The sequence below is a fragment of the Zonotrichia leucophrys genome, chromosome 4 (assembly GCF_028769735.1).
Source record: "Zonotrichia leucophrys gambelii isolate GWCS_2022_RI chromosome 4, RI_Zleu_2.0, whole genome shotgun sequence".
Lineage (NCBI taxonomy): Eukaryota > Metazoa > Chordata > Aves > Passeriformes > Passerellidae > Zonotrichia > Zonotrichia leucophrys.
The window spans coordinates 1,093,625-1,107,937 of record NC_088173.1 but is presented as its reverse complement, the minus strand read 5'-3'; the positions used below and the strand labels follow the sequence as shown (position 1 = coordinate 1,107,937).

Below are 14,313 nucleotides of genomic sequence, written 5' to 3'. Positions count from 1 at the left end.
CCTAAAGCTCTCCCCTTCCTTTCAGCTGTAGGCAAACGTGCAACAAAAGAAATGGTTGATTCCTGGACAAAAGTCCCTTTTGTTTCCTGCTGCCAGGTGGTGCTCAGGGTGGAGCTACAAAGGAGCAGCAAGGGGCAGGCACAGAGGATGCCCTGCCCCTTTCTGCATCCTGAGGGGCTGGAGGAGACCCCTGCCCAAATGCCTGGGCAAAGTTCTGTCCCTGCTCCTGGACACTGCAACCCCACCCCGGAGAGCACCAGAGTGGTTTGTGCCTGTTTGCTGTGGCACTCCAAGCCCTCCTCTGTGCACCCAGCCCAGTGTAACCATCTGGTTAAACTGATACGATTTCTAGATTCCTGTGTGTGGCTGGTTGACTCTTAATTTGTTGTTTGCTCTGTGTCCCCCATTATGTTTTTCTCTTTGCCAGCATCCCAGGCAGTCAGAAATGCCCAGAAAAAATTCAACATCACCTCTACTGGAGCCAATGCCAGCTGCTCCATGAAACCAGTATCTGTGGCCTCTTGACCTTCCCACCTTGTTTTCCTTTTCCTGCTACAGTGACATTCCCACACAGGTGCTGTGTGAGCCCAGCCCAGCCAGCTGTGACCCTCTGTGCCAGTGCTGTGCTTCAGCAGCTCTCCATGGCCAGTAGGAACAGAGTCTCTGTCAAAAGAGCCACGATTTTCAATGGCTCTGCACAGAGGTGGTGGCAGGTGTTACTTCTCTCTGAATCTTGCAGCAGCACAGATGGCTGAAGGAGCCCAGCTGTGGGGGGTTAAGTGGTTCCTGCCCTCAGCCTATCATTCTCCTCTCCCCAGGGAAGGTGTTAGAAGTTTTAAAAAGAATTTATAGAATTTATCAGTTCTTTGATCTCCATCAGGTGAGGAACTGGGTGCAAGAGTGGCACATCAGCCATTGTGGGTGCCCAGAGAAGCTGTGGCTGCTCATCCCTGGCAGTGTTCAAGGCCAGGTTGGAGCAGCCTGGTCCAGGGGAAGGTGTCCCTGTCCATGGCAGGGGGTGGAAGTGGAAGGTCTTTAAGGTCCCTTTCACCCCAAACATCCTGTGATTCTGTTCTGGATCAGCAGCAGGAGGGATGGTTCCTAAAGCCCTCCCCAGAGCCCAGCAGGGGCAGAGCTCCATGCAGCCTCTGCCACTGCTGATTTAGGAGAGACACGAAGCTTCTCCCTGGCCCAAGGCTGTGCTTTTCCCCAGAGCAGCACAGGGACACAATCCTGCTGCACAGCACCAGGTGACCTCAGCAGAACCATCAGCCACCAGTATCAAAGATCTCTGAAATGCTTTTATAAAAATTGTAGCTGCTGTCACACACGGGAGACTCCACAGGGGAAGCCAAACCAGACCCAAAAAAAACCTGTGTGGAAAAGCCAAAGAGTCAAACTCAGACCTGAGCAAGCAGGACCAGCATTTGTGACAGCAAAAGGACCCTGAGGGAGCAGAGCTGGCTGGGCTGGGTAGCCCCAGCTCAGTGGCACAAAAGCCAAAAATCATGAGCAACAGAGAGCAGCACTGGAAAAACTGGACTGCAAGAAATGTCAGCCGTTCTGTGACAAGCAAGAGTGTGAAAACAAGCCACAGCACAATCATTATCACCTCTGTGGAAGCATAAAAACAGCATTTCCAGTGCATCTCTTATGTAGGCCTGAAATGCAAGTTTTCCCTATGAGAGAACAAAGCCCTCACTGCCAAACCATGCTTGCTCAGGATGTATCAATTCCACTTTTTTCTTTCAAGGGAAAAAAAAAAAAAGGACCAAAGTAAGTATATAGAGCTGTTTTACAAAAGAGACGTAGCAACTTCTTAAATAACTAGGAATAAAATTCAACATTTAATAAGACATTGAAGTTTCTCAAGCAGTCAGACATGGAATAATGAGACTCAACAATGTGGAAAAATTCCATTAATATGTCTTTCAAGATATTTTGCTTTTCCAAGTAATTCAAATAAAAAACCTCCTAAAACCTGACCATGAACACAAAGCTATTGAACAAAACAGACATTTACTCTGATTACTTTTCCTAGGCTGTATGAAAATACATCTAACATACTCAACTGAAAATTGTTTCCATGCTTGCTCATGTGATAAAAGAACAACAAATTCTGAAATTGGCTGTCATGTATCAGCTTTTGCTAAAAAAGGAAAGACATTTTGCTACTTTGATGGGCAAGACACAAAGAACATCATTTAAGGCCACATAATATGCCACAGTTAATGTTGTTTAGATTAATTTATAGCAGAAAATCCTTCAAGTTGCTGAATGCTAAAAAGTACTGAGTTGCATCATGAGAAAACTCAAGTCTTAAGGATTGTTTTACCTTGGATTTGAACAGAGGGAGAAGGAAAACAATGTCACAACTTTTCTTCTGTCTTCTTTTTTAAACAGAACTTCAGCCTGTTTTCCCAGGCTGCAGAGCAAAGGTACAGAAGCCTTCATTACAATGCACCTAATGGGGACAGGAACCAAAACTCTCCCAGATGACACCTGAGTGCCTGAGCTGAGCTCACGGGCTCTCATGGCCAGGGGGTAGCAGGGAGAGAGAATCTGATCCACGTTCCTGCTCAGGAAGGAATTCCCAGAACTCCCAAGTGCCCTCCTGGCCTGCAGCCCCAGGGATGCAGAGTCCCAGGGCCCAGAGCAGGGAGAGGTAGAAGCAGCAGAAGGACAAACAGCCCCTGGCTGAGATCTGTTTGTGCGAACAGTCCCTCTGTCCCCACAGACAGACAGACAGACAGACAGAAGCTGTGCTGGATGTGCTGGGGAGCCCCCTGAGAGCCCAGGGCTGCTGGCACTGCAGGCTGTGCCTTCTGCAAGTGGGGATCTGCCTCTTGGGACCTGGGGCATCACAGTTCCACAGTGACAGAGCTGTTACACATGGAGAGGAAAAAGAAACAAAACAACTAAAAAAAAAAACGTTAACAAATTATGAAAGCAATGGAATGTAAAGGAAAAATTTTATAATAACTTATTTAAAGGTATTCTTACAAAGCCTTCCTTACATGGTATAGTATTCAAAGAATGGTCCCAATGAAATCCAATTCCTTCATTTTGTTTTAAAGCAATGAGGAAAATATTTCTGCTTTACTACCTGACCTCATTTTCCTTCCCTTGAAACCCATTGTTAAAGAAACATCCATAATATCATTTTTTTGGTTTTGATTTTATGCACAGGACTGTTCTTCAGCCCCATGGCAGAGAAAAAGTTTCCCTCAAAATCAATTAAAGAATCTTGAATTTTAACTTGAGTGCAAGGCTTGGCATATCATTAAAAAAAAAATGCAAACATGTAACACTTCCCCTGATTTTGAACTCTGCTATTTCTTCAAAATAATTAAAAAAAAAAAAATTAACCTTCCAACAGTGTTTATAAAAACTGATTCAAAAAACAAGGCATTTTGGTCACAAAACAGAAACCAAAGTGTTCATCATAGGGCAATGCGACATTTATAACCTCTTTCAATTAATATCTTCTAATAAAACCGGACTTTTTACATGTTGGGAATAAATGGGGGTTTTGGCAATTCCAAGAACTAAATCAAATCCTGAAGAAATACCTTGGGAAAAAAAAAACCCCATACACTTCCATGATACAGCAAGGCTTCATTTTCAAAAGGGCTACACAGAATTCCTGCACTATGAAGGGCAAACTAAGCTAGAACGTACACAAATGGCTCAGTGGACATGGAGGTGCTTATGGAGGGTGGGTCACAATGGCAAAAATCAGAATGTGCTTGGGATGCTGCCTGATCACACACCAAGGATGTGCACTGGGAGGAAAACTGGCACAGATGTTTCTCTTTACTGTTTTTTCCTAGTTCCAGTATTATCTCTGTCAATAAGTGTTGTATGTTCACCTCACTGTGAGTCACCCATGCTAATGGGGGTGAGGAATTCAAAACAGCTTTGCTGACACAACACAGCTGTGACAGGACAGTCAAGAGCAGAGCTCCTAGAAATGGAACAAAAAAAATTAGTCTGTCAAGTAGCCATTTTTGTAGAAACTTTATGCAAAGGAACAGAGTAAGGCTACATTTCAAAATTTAGCATCAAAATTCTTACACACTGCTTCAAAAATCTATTTTCCTTTTGTTTTGAATTTAGTTTTTGCACTTCAATCAAGTTTCGCTTTCTGTTTCATTCATGGGAGTGATTTTGTTCCTTGTTGCGCATTTCTTGCATTATCACAAAGCTGAAATACTTGGACTCCAAGCATTCCAAAGAAAAGTTTGCCTCTGCATTTTACCTCCCACTGAGAAAAAAAAAAAACCCAAACAACTATTTTTTTCCAAGTAATAGTTTTTGAAAGGTTTCTTTTTATAAAGACACAAAAATCCTAAAGTACTGGGCCTAGATTGGAAGACAATATCCCTTTAAGTCCTGGGACTAGATTGCAAAACAATATCCCTTTAAGCCCAGGCCTGCACAGCTCTGCAAGATCAAGTAACTTCATATTTTGCTGGGATGAACTACAGGAAAAAGCAGTATAGAAAAAAATCTCTTACAAAGTCAGATTCCTCCTCTCTGGTACAGGGTGTGCTTTTCCCACCACGCACCACATTTCTTGGTGGAAGGATATTTATGGTCATGATTGTTTAAGAATAATTTTTGAAGAGCACAAACCCCTTGCTGTGAGTGTGGCTGTAGTGAGGGACACACCTGGGTCAGGACTGGCATTCAAGCACCTGCTCAGAAACACACAAGGCAAGCAAATCTCATTGGGACCACAGACCAAGCCATTTCTTACTCAAAAGGACTTGAGAACTAACAACTTCTTTCAAGGATATACTATTTTAAACATCTGTTGGTTGACAAATACTATCTCAAAAAACTATGTTTACACCTACCTGGTTTGATTTTTACCTACCTCCAACCAAGTATTTTGGAGGGAACATTTTACATTCGAAACAATTCAAGTGTAACTGTAATGCTGAGTAATAAGTTTGGTTTGTCCTGAAGTTTGCTGAACTATGCAGTTCGTTATCAGTGCAGAAGCAGCAGAAGACTGCTGTGGTTGGCTCAGTGGATTTATAAAAAAAACAAAACAAAAAAATCCCCCCCCCCCATTGTAACCTTTACAGAATATACGTAAAATTGTGTCCTTCCCTGGTCATATTCACAACTTATCTACAAGATAGTGTTAGCAGTAGGAACTGCAGTCCATGACTATTTGCATTCAGCTCTCATCCATCTGTTCCTCTTTCTCCTGGGCTTGAACTTGTTCAGTTTTTTGCGGGGTTTCTCAGTCTTCTGAGTTTCCACAGAATCCACCCCAAGAACGTGTTCAGAGCAGCATAACTGTCCATTCAAGGTGGAATTTAGCACTGTCCTGTCTTGGTGCTCCTTGCAGAAAGAGTTTGGGCAGAAGTGGCAGAAAGAAACAGAAGGTTTGCCACAAACATCACAGTGGTGCCAAGGACACTCCCACTTCCCTGCAATCAAAACCAAAGAGCCCATCAGTGGGGAGTAAAACACGGCATCATCTCCTCAAGGGGTTTTGTGTTGGAGCAGCTGAACAAGGCACAGCTTTCCTGACAAAGCAAATGATAGCAACTACCAGGGCTGATCTCAACACCCAGAATGACACATCATACTTGTAAAGCTCAGCTGGCAGCTGCAAGGAGCAGACTTGACACACTCTCATTCAAACACAGAAGTCAGCTCCAGCTAGAAGAAATGACTCAGGCTTCACTCAGTAGCATTTTACAGAACTTGCAGGCTGGCAGAGCATCCAAACATCCAGTCAGCTGCTGCCCTCTCTTACTGCAGTCCCCTGTCTGTTGCCAGTCTTGCTCAGGAATGACTGGTGTCCTTCCCCTACAGCAGCTCTTTTGCCCCAGCATACCTTACCAGTCCTTGTTTTACTTGTTTCTGGGATAACAGGCTTTGCCTGCTTCCCTTCCTCATATCTCACCTGCCATGGCTGACTGGAACCAGGTAACTCCTGTGATATCTGGAACTGCAACCTGATGTCTGCTGCTCTTAATTTCCCTACTTGCCTTCTTTCAGAAGCTGCTGTTGCTCTTCTGGCTTGAATTCAAAGGGTTTCATGCATTTCTCAGATATAATAAACTGTCCTGTGGCAGGGCCATGGTGCTCCTACCAGGTGATGTGCTCAATTACCTACATCTGTAAAAGAAATGCCTCAATTTGTCAGAGAGGCAGGGGGAGGCCACCATTTTTTCTTCAAATCCAAGAGGAGCTGCTCCACATGATACACAAGTGAAATTCCTGCCATACAAACCCAATGGTTTCAGGATGACACCCCTGACAAGGCTGCCGTAACGGAGGTACCTGCACAAGTTATTTATACAAGTGTAAGACTCACCAAAAGGACGTTTCACCAAACCAAGGCAGGAGAGATGATAAGCTTTAGTACAAGATTTCCTGTCACACAGCACCAGCTGGCCTCCATCACCACAACGAAAACAATCATCTTCAGATTCTTTCTTCCCTTCATTTTTCGTTCTGCGTCTCCGTGTTCTCTTTTTGGTCTTTTTGCCTTTTTCTTCTGAGGCATTAGTGGAAGAATTCTAAAAGAGTAAGATATAAATCTGTAAATGCCAGTTTTGCAAAGGAAAAATATTACACAACCCTGCCAAGCTGTTGGCACACCTGGCAGACCGTGCACACAGCCAGGAACCTGACTTGGGGCACACCTGCCCAGTGCCTCACTCTACCGATCTGTGCTCACAAAAACCTACAGTGACCCTTGAGGAAAGTCATCCTGAAACCAGACCTTCTCCCTGCAGAACCTTCCTACTGCAAAAAACCCTTCATTTTCTTGTCACTGACAAAAGGTCTTCCAATTTCCAGTCTAATCTACTTGTGGCTAATTTACCCTCATTATGTACTTGCACCACCAATCACTTCAATATCCATTCTTCTCTTCCAGTTGTGAATACTCATGCTGGAATTACTAAAACCTGTCCCCAGTTTTCTTTGAGGACCAGACAGCAGAACTTCAGGAAATGTAGCTAATGACAGAAAGAATATACCAAACCTTATCCCTATTTCAATCTGACTTCAATTCTGTGCTGCATGCACAGAAGCAGCTTTCAAGTGCTGCTTGCACTTTAACTCTCCTTCACCAAATCACAGAAAATGTTGGATGATTTTTCAACATCCCTACCATCATTCCCTCCCTCTCACCCAGTAATCACTACCTACTTTCTTTTAAATTAGCCCATTCTATCTACCAATGAAGACAGACCCATAAAACTAAACTGTAACACTGAATTTCTTCATGATTGTCTGTGTAAATGTTCACAGGCTTATGTGAAACCTCATTTAAGTCCACCTCTTAACAAAAATCAGCTGTGTGGGTTCTGAAGTCTCTCAGTGCACCCTCTGAAGTGGCTGGTCCTGAGCAGTGTGAAGGAGCAGGGGGAAGTGCAGCTTTTCAACATCCACAGGTGGTACTTGTGCCTTCCCCCACACTCCTATGCCAGCCCTTCAGTCAGCTCCATCAATCTCTGCTGGATTACAGATTTCAAACTAACCCGGACAGGATTCATACAGATTATTTCTTGATATACTTTGGTAACTTTCTTCCACATTCAAAACTCACATTTTTTATTGTTCAGTTAAAATCAATTTTAAAAAATGAATCTTAGCAAAATAATCACACTGTAAGGTTTAAATGGGGGAAATATAAACTAGAATGTCAGAATAATCCCACTGGCCACAGTTAGGCACATTCTTAGTAGTTTAAAGCTTCTACAACCCTTCCCCTGACAAGACTGTCAAAATCTCTTGATGTATTACTTGATATATTACTTGCCTTTGGTCTGTCCCCAAGAAATCCACTGCAGTTTGGGGCACCACATTTGCAGACTGTTTTTTCATTGCCCAGACAGTCAAGGTTGTAATTAAAAGTCAGCTCCGTCCCTGAGTGTAAAAAGGACAAGGTAACAAATTTTATCAAAATTATCGCAAACAAATACAGCTGCTGCTATCTGTCTGCTGGTTTGGGACTTGTTTGCTGATATATTGTCATAGGATGTTCCCTCTCTTTACTGCTTATAAGCACTGACAATGATTAACCAGATGCCCATATGTCATGGTATTTTATGCAGTTACATTTTAAAATAAATTTGACTTCACAAAACTGTGCTCGTGTTTGGCCTTCACACATATTATATTCATCCATCTATCCAGCTAGATATAGCTGCAGATAGACAGGTATGTGCAGCATGTATGTGTAGTATGCATGCACACAAACCAGAAAACAGATACTTCTAAACAGCCTCCTACATCCACTCCTTAAGTTTTTTATGGTTTTGTTATGCATTTGAGAGCTCCAAAAAAACCACAAAGTTGCTAAGAATACTTGCCCTAGAAGCAAGGAACAAAAGCAGCCATGTGACTCACAATTAAAACACACTAAAAATCTTTCTGATTTTTAGTGATCACAAAGCATCACAAAGATCACAAAGCATCTCCTCTGCATGCTGAGTCCTCTACAAACATATTTGCACTGGATCACTTAAACCATGACTGTCCCACAGCAAATGCACAGAGTTTAACTGAGAGAATGAAAGCAAAGGCAGCTGAGCTGATGTACCTGCAGGAATGTCACACACAGCAAAGAGCCCCACACGAGTGTCTCCATTCACTGTCCACTTCAGGGTCTCACAGTTTGGTTGGCAGCTGTGGTTCATGAACCGGGAATAGTTTCCTTTGGGGCCAGCATCAATAATTCGGTCCTGGAGAACAAACCAGCAACAAACTGAAGGGTTTTGCTCTCCCTCCTCACAAAAAACCATAAAAATCATCCATAACCGATTTCAATAGCTGCATTCAGAGCTGACATGGTGTTGCCACCCAGAGCACACAAGCCAGCTGCTGGTCCATGTTGTATTGGAAACTGTAGTGTCCCAATGGCCTGGAATGGGACACTCCCAAAGCAATACTCATGCTCTAGCTCACATTTCCCAGCACCCATCACAGCCACAGGGCAGGATAAATGTGCTTGTGAGCATTATGGTGGGCATCTTAAGGAATCCCCTTCCCCAGGAAGCTTCAAAAGTCAGATTCAGTCCTTTACCATTTACTTGGCATTCATGGAGCTGTGAAGCATTTAAAAGTATGGTACTTTATGGCATTTACCAAATGCATGATTACTTCCAAAGATTAACAGTTTCTCACCAGATTTCTTTCCCCAAATCAGCCTAGTTTAAATGTAAACAAGCTCTTGGCAAGCTAAAAACACCCCATTCCTACAAACCATTGCTCTTAAATTTCTACATCCACCAAATATACCAGACATTAACAAAGTAAAACAAAGCTTGAAATTGCCAGAACGGTCTCTTTGCAGAGCTGCTTGAGAAGGCTTTGCTTATTTATGAAGTATTCTTATAGTTTGTTTCTAGCTGATTTTTATAATGCACATGTGTGACTGTCACGCCTATGTGCACACACTTCACTGCACGGGCAGCTCAGCCTCATAATGGCACTGGCAGTTTAGGCAAAATGACAATGTATTAATGACACTAAGAGTCAAATACATGTTCAGTTCAGATGTTTAACACACTGATGTTGTATGTCAATCTAGTAGAGGAGTGAGAAACTTTAAGTGTTCAGAGCAATGTGGTTACACCGTGCTGTGGTGGGAACTCCTGTGCAGAACTCCTCAGTTACAGGACTCAGGGAAACAGTAGATGTGGAAATACAGAGCAAGAGCCTTGGGAAAAAGAATGGTGGTTGGGACTGAAAAAGTTGCAGGACTGGCAGCCAGCTCTTGTTTTTCTCCTAACTAGTTGTCTTGGGACTGAAGCAATATAATACAGATAATCTACAACTCCTGCTGTCCACGTTCTTCACTTTCTCCTTCTCCCAAGGAAGAAAATACTCAGAGGTGTGCACAGAGGCACAGGTGCTGAATTATTCTGCTGTGTTAATTAATCTGCTGCAATAATTTGCTGTGAATCAATTTGTGGAGGGTTGGCTGGCTACTAACAGAGAGTGCTTTCAGAAAAAGAGTTTCTACAAAAGCACAAGCCTAGTTTTGCCATAAACAATGCAAGGGACAGATGGCTACAAAAACGATTAAATGCCCTATACAGGACACAGCCTCACAATTTTATTCCACATTCTCTCAAGTGAGAATTTTATTGTCTGTTGTTGAAATTTTAGTAAAAGGATTGCAATTCCTTCCACTGTATCACTACTGTTTCCCCAAACTTCATTTTAAGACTAGGCAGGTAAGTGCTTTGTACTTACAGGTGCAGGTAAGTACTGTTCTTCATTTCAAGCAACAAAGCACAACCTATAGACCTTAATATGTCATTTATCACATAATACAGAACTAAGGAGATCCATTATGTACATACAGAATGGAGAGAGCAGGCACAGAAGATGCAATGCTGTGAGTATGTGAAAGTGTAGAATGTCAAAGGTAGAAGAGTGCCCTGCCGAGGTGATCAAAATAAGGTTGTAAGTCAATAATGGCAAAAACCATCAAATACCCTACCTTATCAATAGTAAGCATATAGAAGTGGGTGATGTCATTCTCATGTGCATATTTGATTCTTGCCATACACTCCTCTTCATCAATCAGCTCTCCCACATACTCATTGACAAACTCCCCCTGAAAGACACCAAGGATCACTAGTGAAGTATATCCCAAACCCACCAAGAGCGCGGCAGCTCACCCACTCTGCAGGGCAAGAACAATTCCTACCTTTTTGATGTCCCTCTTGGCCACCAGCCCCCAGCCCTTGCCGTCGGTTTTGATGATCTTTGTCTCGGGGTACTGGCGCTTGGTGAAGCACTGGTTCTGGCAGCGCTCCCCCGCCGGGCACACCTGCGGGTGGCACTCGTACATCAGCATCCGGTTCAGGCACTCCGAGTCAAAGCCACACGGGTTCTCGTCCGTGGGTTTGCAGTTGCACTTGGGAATCTCAGATATGTCAGCAGTGTAGATCTGCACTTTACCACAAGGTTTGTTCACCTGAAATACACATTAAAATAGATCAGATATGACTTTAGAGCAGTTAGTTTTATTGAAAGAGTTACACGGTGGTTGCTAATTTGGTTTTGCACCATTCCAATAAACGCAAAATTTCACCATCTCATGACTGTAAAAGCACAGTTATCATCATTATAACCTGACCCTGTCTCACTGCTCAGCTCAAACCTTTGAGCAGCCATTTCCTCAAACTTTACCTTAATATGTTTGTATGGTGGGGGTTTACGTTCACTCTCCTGGGTTTCTTTGGCTTCTCGCTGTAGTTTTATTTCTCGAAATCGAGTTTCAGCTTCTTGCAAAGCTGAAAAAGATTGCAGAATCAAACAGAAATGCCAGAAAGAGGATTGCTCCCCTCCCCAAGCTCACTTGCTCATTCCCTTGTGAGTTAAAACAAAGCACTGTCCTAGTCCCATCATTTAACTGTCTCGCAAACAATGCTTCTGAAGTCTTACTGTTCTTAACAGATGTATTAATTCTACTCTTTCAGTCTCCCAGTCTGAGGGAGTCTGAAAGAGTCTACTCTCTTACTACTTGCTTTAAGCTTTCCAGAAAGTGAAAATCATCAGATAAAAGTTCAGTTAGATGTCAGTCTTTTACAAGACATTAAAATAATGTTTTCATGCAAAGACAGTAACAGTGACTGTTGCCCAGGACACTACAAATTTCTTTAATTCAATATTGTAAAACAAAATTTCAAAACCAAGGCTATGTGGGAAGAAAGCAAAGCATGCATATCCCGGGATTATTTTTGTTTACTTTTAGCTGTGTACCATTTTTGAAGACTTTTCCAATTCCTTTGATTCCTTGGTATCTACTGCCTCTGTCTCCCTCCATGTAAGGGAACACCCGTGCTTGGTGGGTCCAATAGTAATCCTTAGAACCAAAGAAAAACACAGGAAATTCTCCGATTTCATGCTTCATTTTCTGGATATTTGGGGGAACGTTTTTCGGATGGCAAACTTCTGCAGGCCACCATCTAGCACAGAAGTACAAATAAAAAAATACAGCATTTTAGTCAAGCCCCTTCTGCAAGAGACAGTTTACTAAATCATTCGAAACAGCAGTAACTGATTGTTATTTCCAAGATCCAAGAGGATTTAAAATTATTTTGTCCCCTTTCTTAGCAGAGAGTGAGAGAAGACTAGAAAAGGAAAGTCTGACACTCAGATCTGTGGGACTTCACCTGCCTGCAAGGTAAGCACACACACAGGACTCCCTGGAGCAAAACCATTATCTTTACAAGACCTGCAAGTATTGTAATTGTCAAAGATCAAGAGAAGGTTGATAACACCTATTAATGTTTCAAGGATAACCTCTAGCTACTTCTGTCTCACTCAGATCTCACCCAAGTGTGGAACATCAACAACCTGAGTGACTGACGTCCCAGCCTGCGAGGGAGTAATTTAGCCAATTACCACTTACACCAATTTATTGGCAGAGATCTCTGACACAAACAGGGGTTAAAGGCTCCTACACTGGAGGCAGAAGTCAGAAGACTCAAGGAGTCCTGTAGGGGTAATGCCTTGGCCAGGAGCAACAGCAAAGCTGCAAATCTTTGAACCTGAAGCTTGCAAGGAGGTGAGGTCCCTAGTTCAGAGAGGAGTCAGAAATCAGTGTGCAGCAAGGCTGGCCTACAGGAGCAACCAGTTGTATGATCCTTACTTAAACATGCCAGTACTGTAAAATAACACAAATTCCTTCATCAGACCTGTAATTTCCCAGTTTAACCCAAATAATATCCTGGAAATGGAGCTTCTTGCCCGCCCTGCAGTCATTGCAGTACCAGCTCCCATCTGGCATTTCGATGTTTAAGCAGTCAGGGTGAAAGGCAGCTGGGCAGGACTCACAGCACAGCAAACTGCCACCTGCACAGACACAGAAAAAAGGTTGGAAAATATCAAGATCAAAGTGTTAAGTTTTGCTTTCCAGAAAGGTTAGAAATGACACATATGTGGTAGGTTCAGTTAGAAAATAAATGGTTAAAACATGCTGACCCTCAGCAACAAATACACCCATCACTTAGCTGGGCACAGCAGCCAAAAGGTCCTGACTAATCTGAATGCCCGGCAGACTCAGGTTAGTAGCACATACAAAATAACAAGCAAGCTGGTGATAAAAATGCCAGAAATATGCACAAATTATAATTACTTTGCTGTACTTTAATGACTACAATATGTTTAATGTAATTTTAATATATATTAACATTTCTATGTAAGAAAAATTGTAACCACAACATACTTCTCTTATGATTTTGGGGGTTTTTTCCACCCTTGGGGGGCAGAAAGAACAAGGTTGTTAGTTTGTTCCACAAATTATCAAATGGAAAGTTGGCTGCAGCTTAAAAGCTGCTATGCTGCATGTTAATTTGTTAACAAATCAGGTAAAGTTTCACTGCTACAAGTTTAATCAGCACTATGCATTTTGTGGTTGTCAATAAGGAACAGATTTATTGTACAAGATAAAACAAAACACCCTTAATTAGTGGCAACAACTAATACTGATTCAATTTGCAGTCTGCTGCTAAACTAAAAGCAACTCGTAAAATATTTATGGTGTAATATTACATATTAGCAATAAAGAAACACAAAAAGCTTTAGTACATTGAACACAGAGGAAAGAACAGAAAAATACTCATTAGGTGTCTCTTGTAAAGAATTAACCGGGCTTCTGGCTGCTGGCTAAAGCCCAAGTAAAAACATTCTTTAATAAATTATTTCTGAAAAAAAAAAGGATATTTAAAACCCTGAAGCAGCATAAGCAAACTTCACATTATAGCACAAGCCAACAAAGCCTAACTTAATATGCCACATTTCTAATGATTTGCTACGAACAGATTAGAACAACAACACTTGAGCCAAAGAACAAATGCTTTGAGTCCACACTTCAGAAGGAGCTCCCTCCCCAGCTGTTTACCTTTGGAGCACACAAAGCACCAGCTGACATTGACGTGGGCATGGTGGCTTTTCCCCTTCATGGCGGTGAAGTGGTTGGTGCAGATGATGCTGTTGGAGGCGATGACGGCGCAGCCCGCCGCGATGCAAACGTCCCCGGCGTGGTACGCGACCGGGCAGCGCACGCAGCGCATCATCTTCCCTGCAAAGCACCAACTCACACGTCACCCTGGGCACACCTGGACACGTGTGGCACAGCACAGCACTGCTCAGGTGTCTGGGACAACACTGACTCATCATTATGGCAAAAAAAGAGGTGCTGAGACACCCTATAGACACACACGAAACCGCAGCTGTTGTGTTTTCAATGCTTGCGTATTTGCAACGATACTGAATTTTTAAAAGTTTTTCTTACTCCCAATTTAAAGCTTTCAT

At 42.7% G+C, this 14,313-nt stretch overlaps 1 protein-coding gene and 1 non-coding gene across 9 annotated transcripts in view; both read right to left on the bottom strand.

The window, feature by feature from the left end:
• Positions 1–1,856: 1,856 nt before the first annotated feature.
• Positions 1,857–14,313, bottom strand: part of NSD2 (nuclear receptor binding SET domain protein 2) — a 99,996-nt gene continuing 87,539 nt past the window's right edge. For 7 of the 8 annotated variants that reach the window (XM_064710186.1, XM_064710183.1, XM_064710185.1 and 4 more), the window contains 10 exons: positions 13,901–14,080; positions 12,696–12,852; positions 11,758–11,963; positions 11,185–11,288; positions 10,700–10,969; positions 10,490–10,606; positions 8,582–8,723; positions 7,799–7,905; positions 6,344–6,548; positions 1,857–5,447 (listed from right to left, as the gene is read on the bottom strand). In XM_064710186.1, coding sequence (XP_064566256.1) covers positions 5,182–5,447; positions 6,344–6,548; positions 7,799–7,905; positions 8,582–8,723; positions 10,490–10,606; positions 10,700–10,969; positions 11,185–11,288; positions 11,758–11,963; positions 12,696–12,852; positions 13,901–14,080 — 1,754 coding nt within the window. In that variant the 3' untranslated portion in view covers positions 1,857–5,181. The remainder of the gene's footprint in view (positions 5,448–6,343; positions 6,549–7,798; positions 7,906–8,581; positions 8,724–10,489; positions 10,607–10,699; positions 10,970–11,184; positions 11,289–11,757; positions 11,964–12,695; positions 12,853–13,900; positions 14,081–14,313) is intronic. The other variant, XM_064710188.1, reaches the window with a different exon arrangement.
• LOC135447544 (small Cajal body-specific RNA 23) lies at positions 8,871–8,999 on the bottom strand. Its single transcript, XR_010440195.1, has one exon. It is a non-coding gene; the product is annotated as a small Cajal body-specific RNA 23 (non-coding RNA).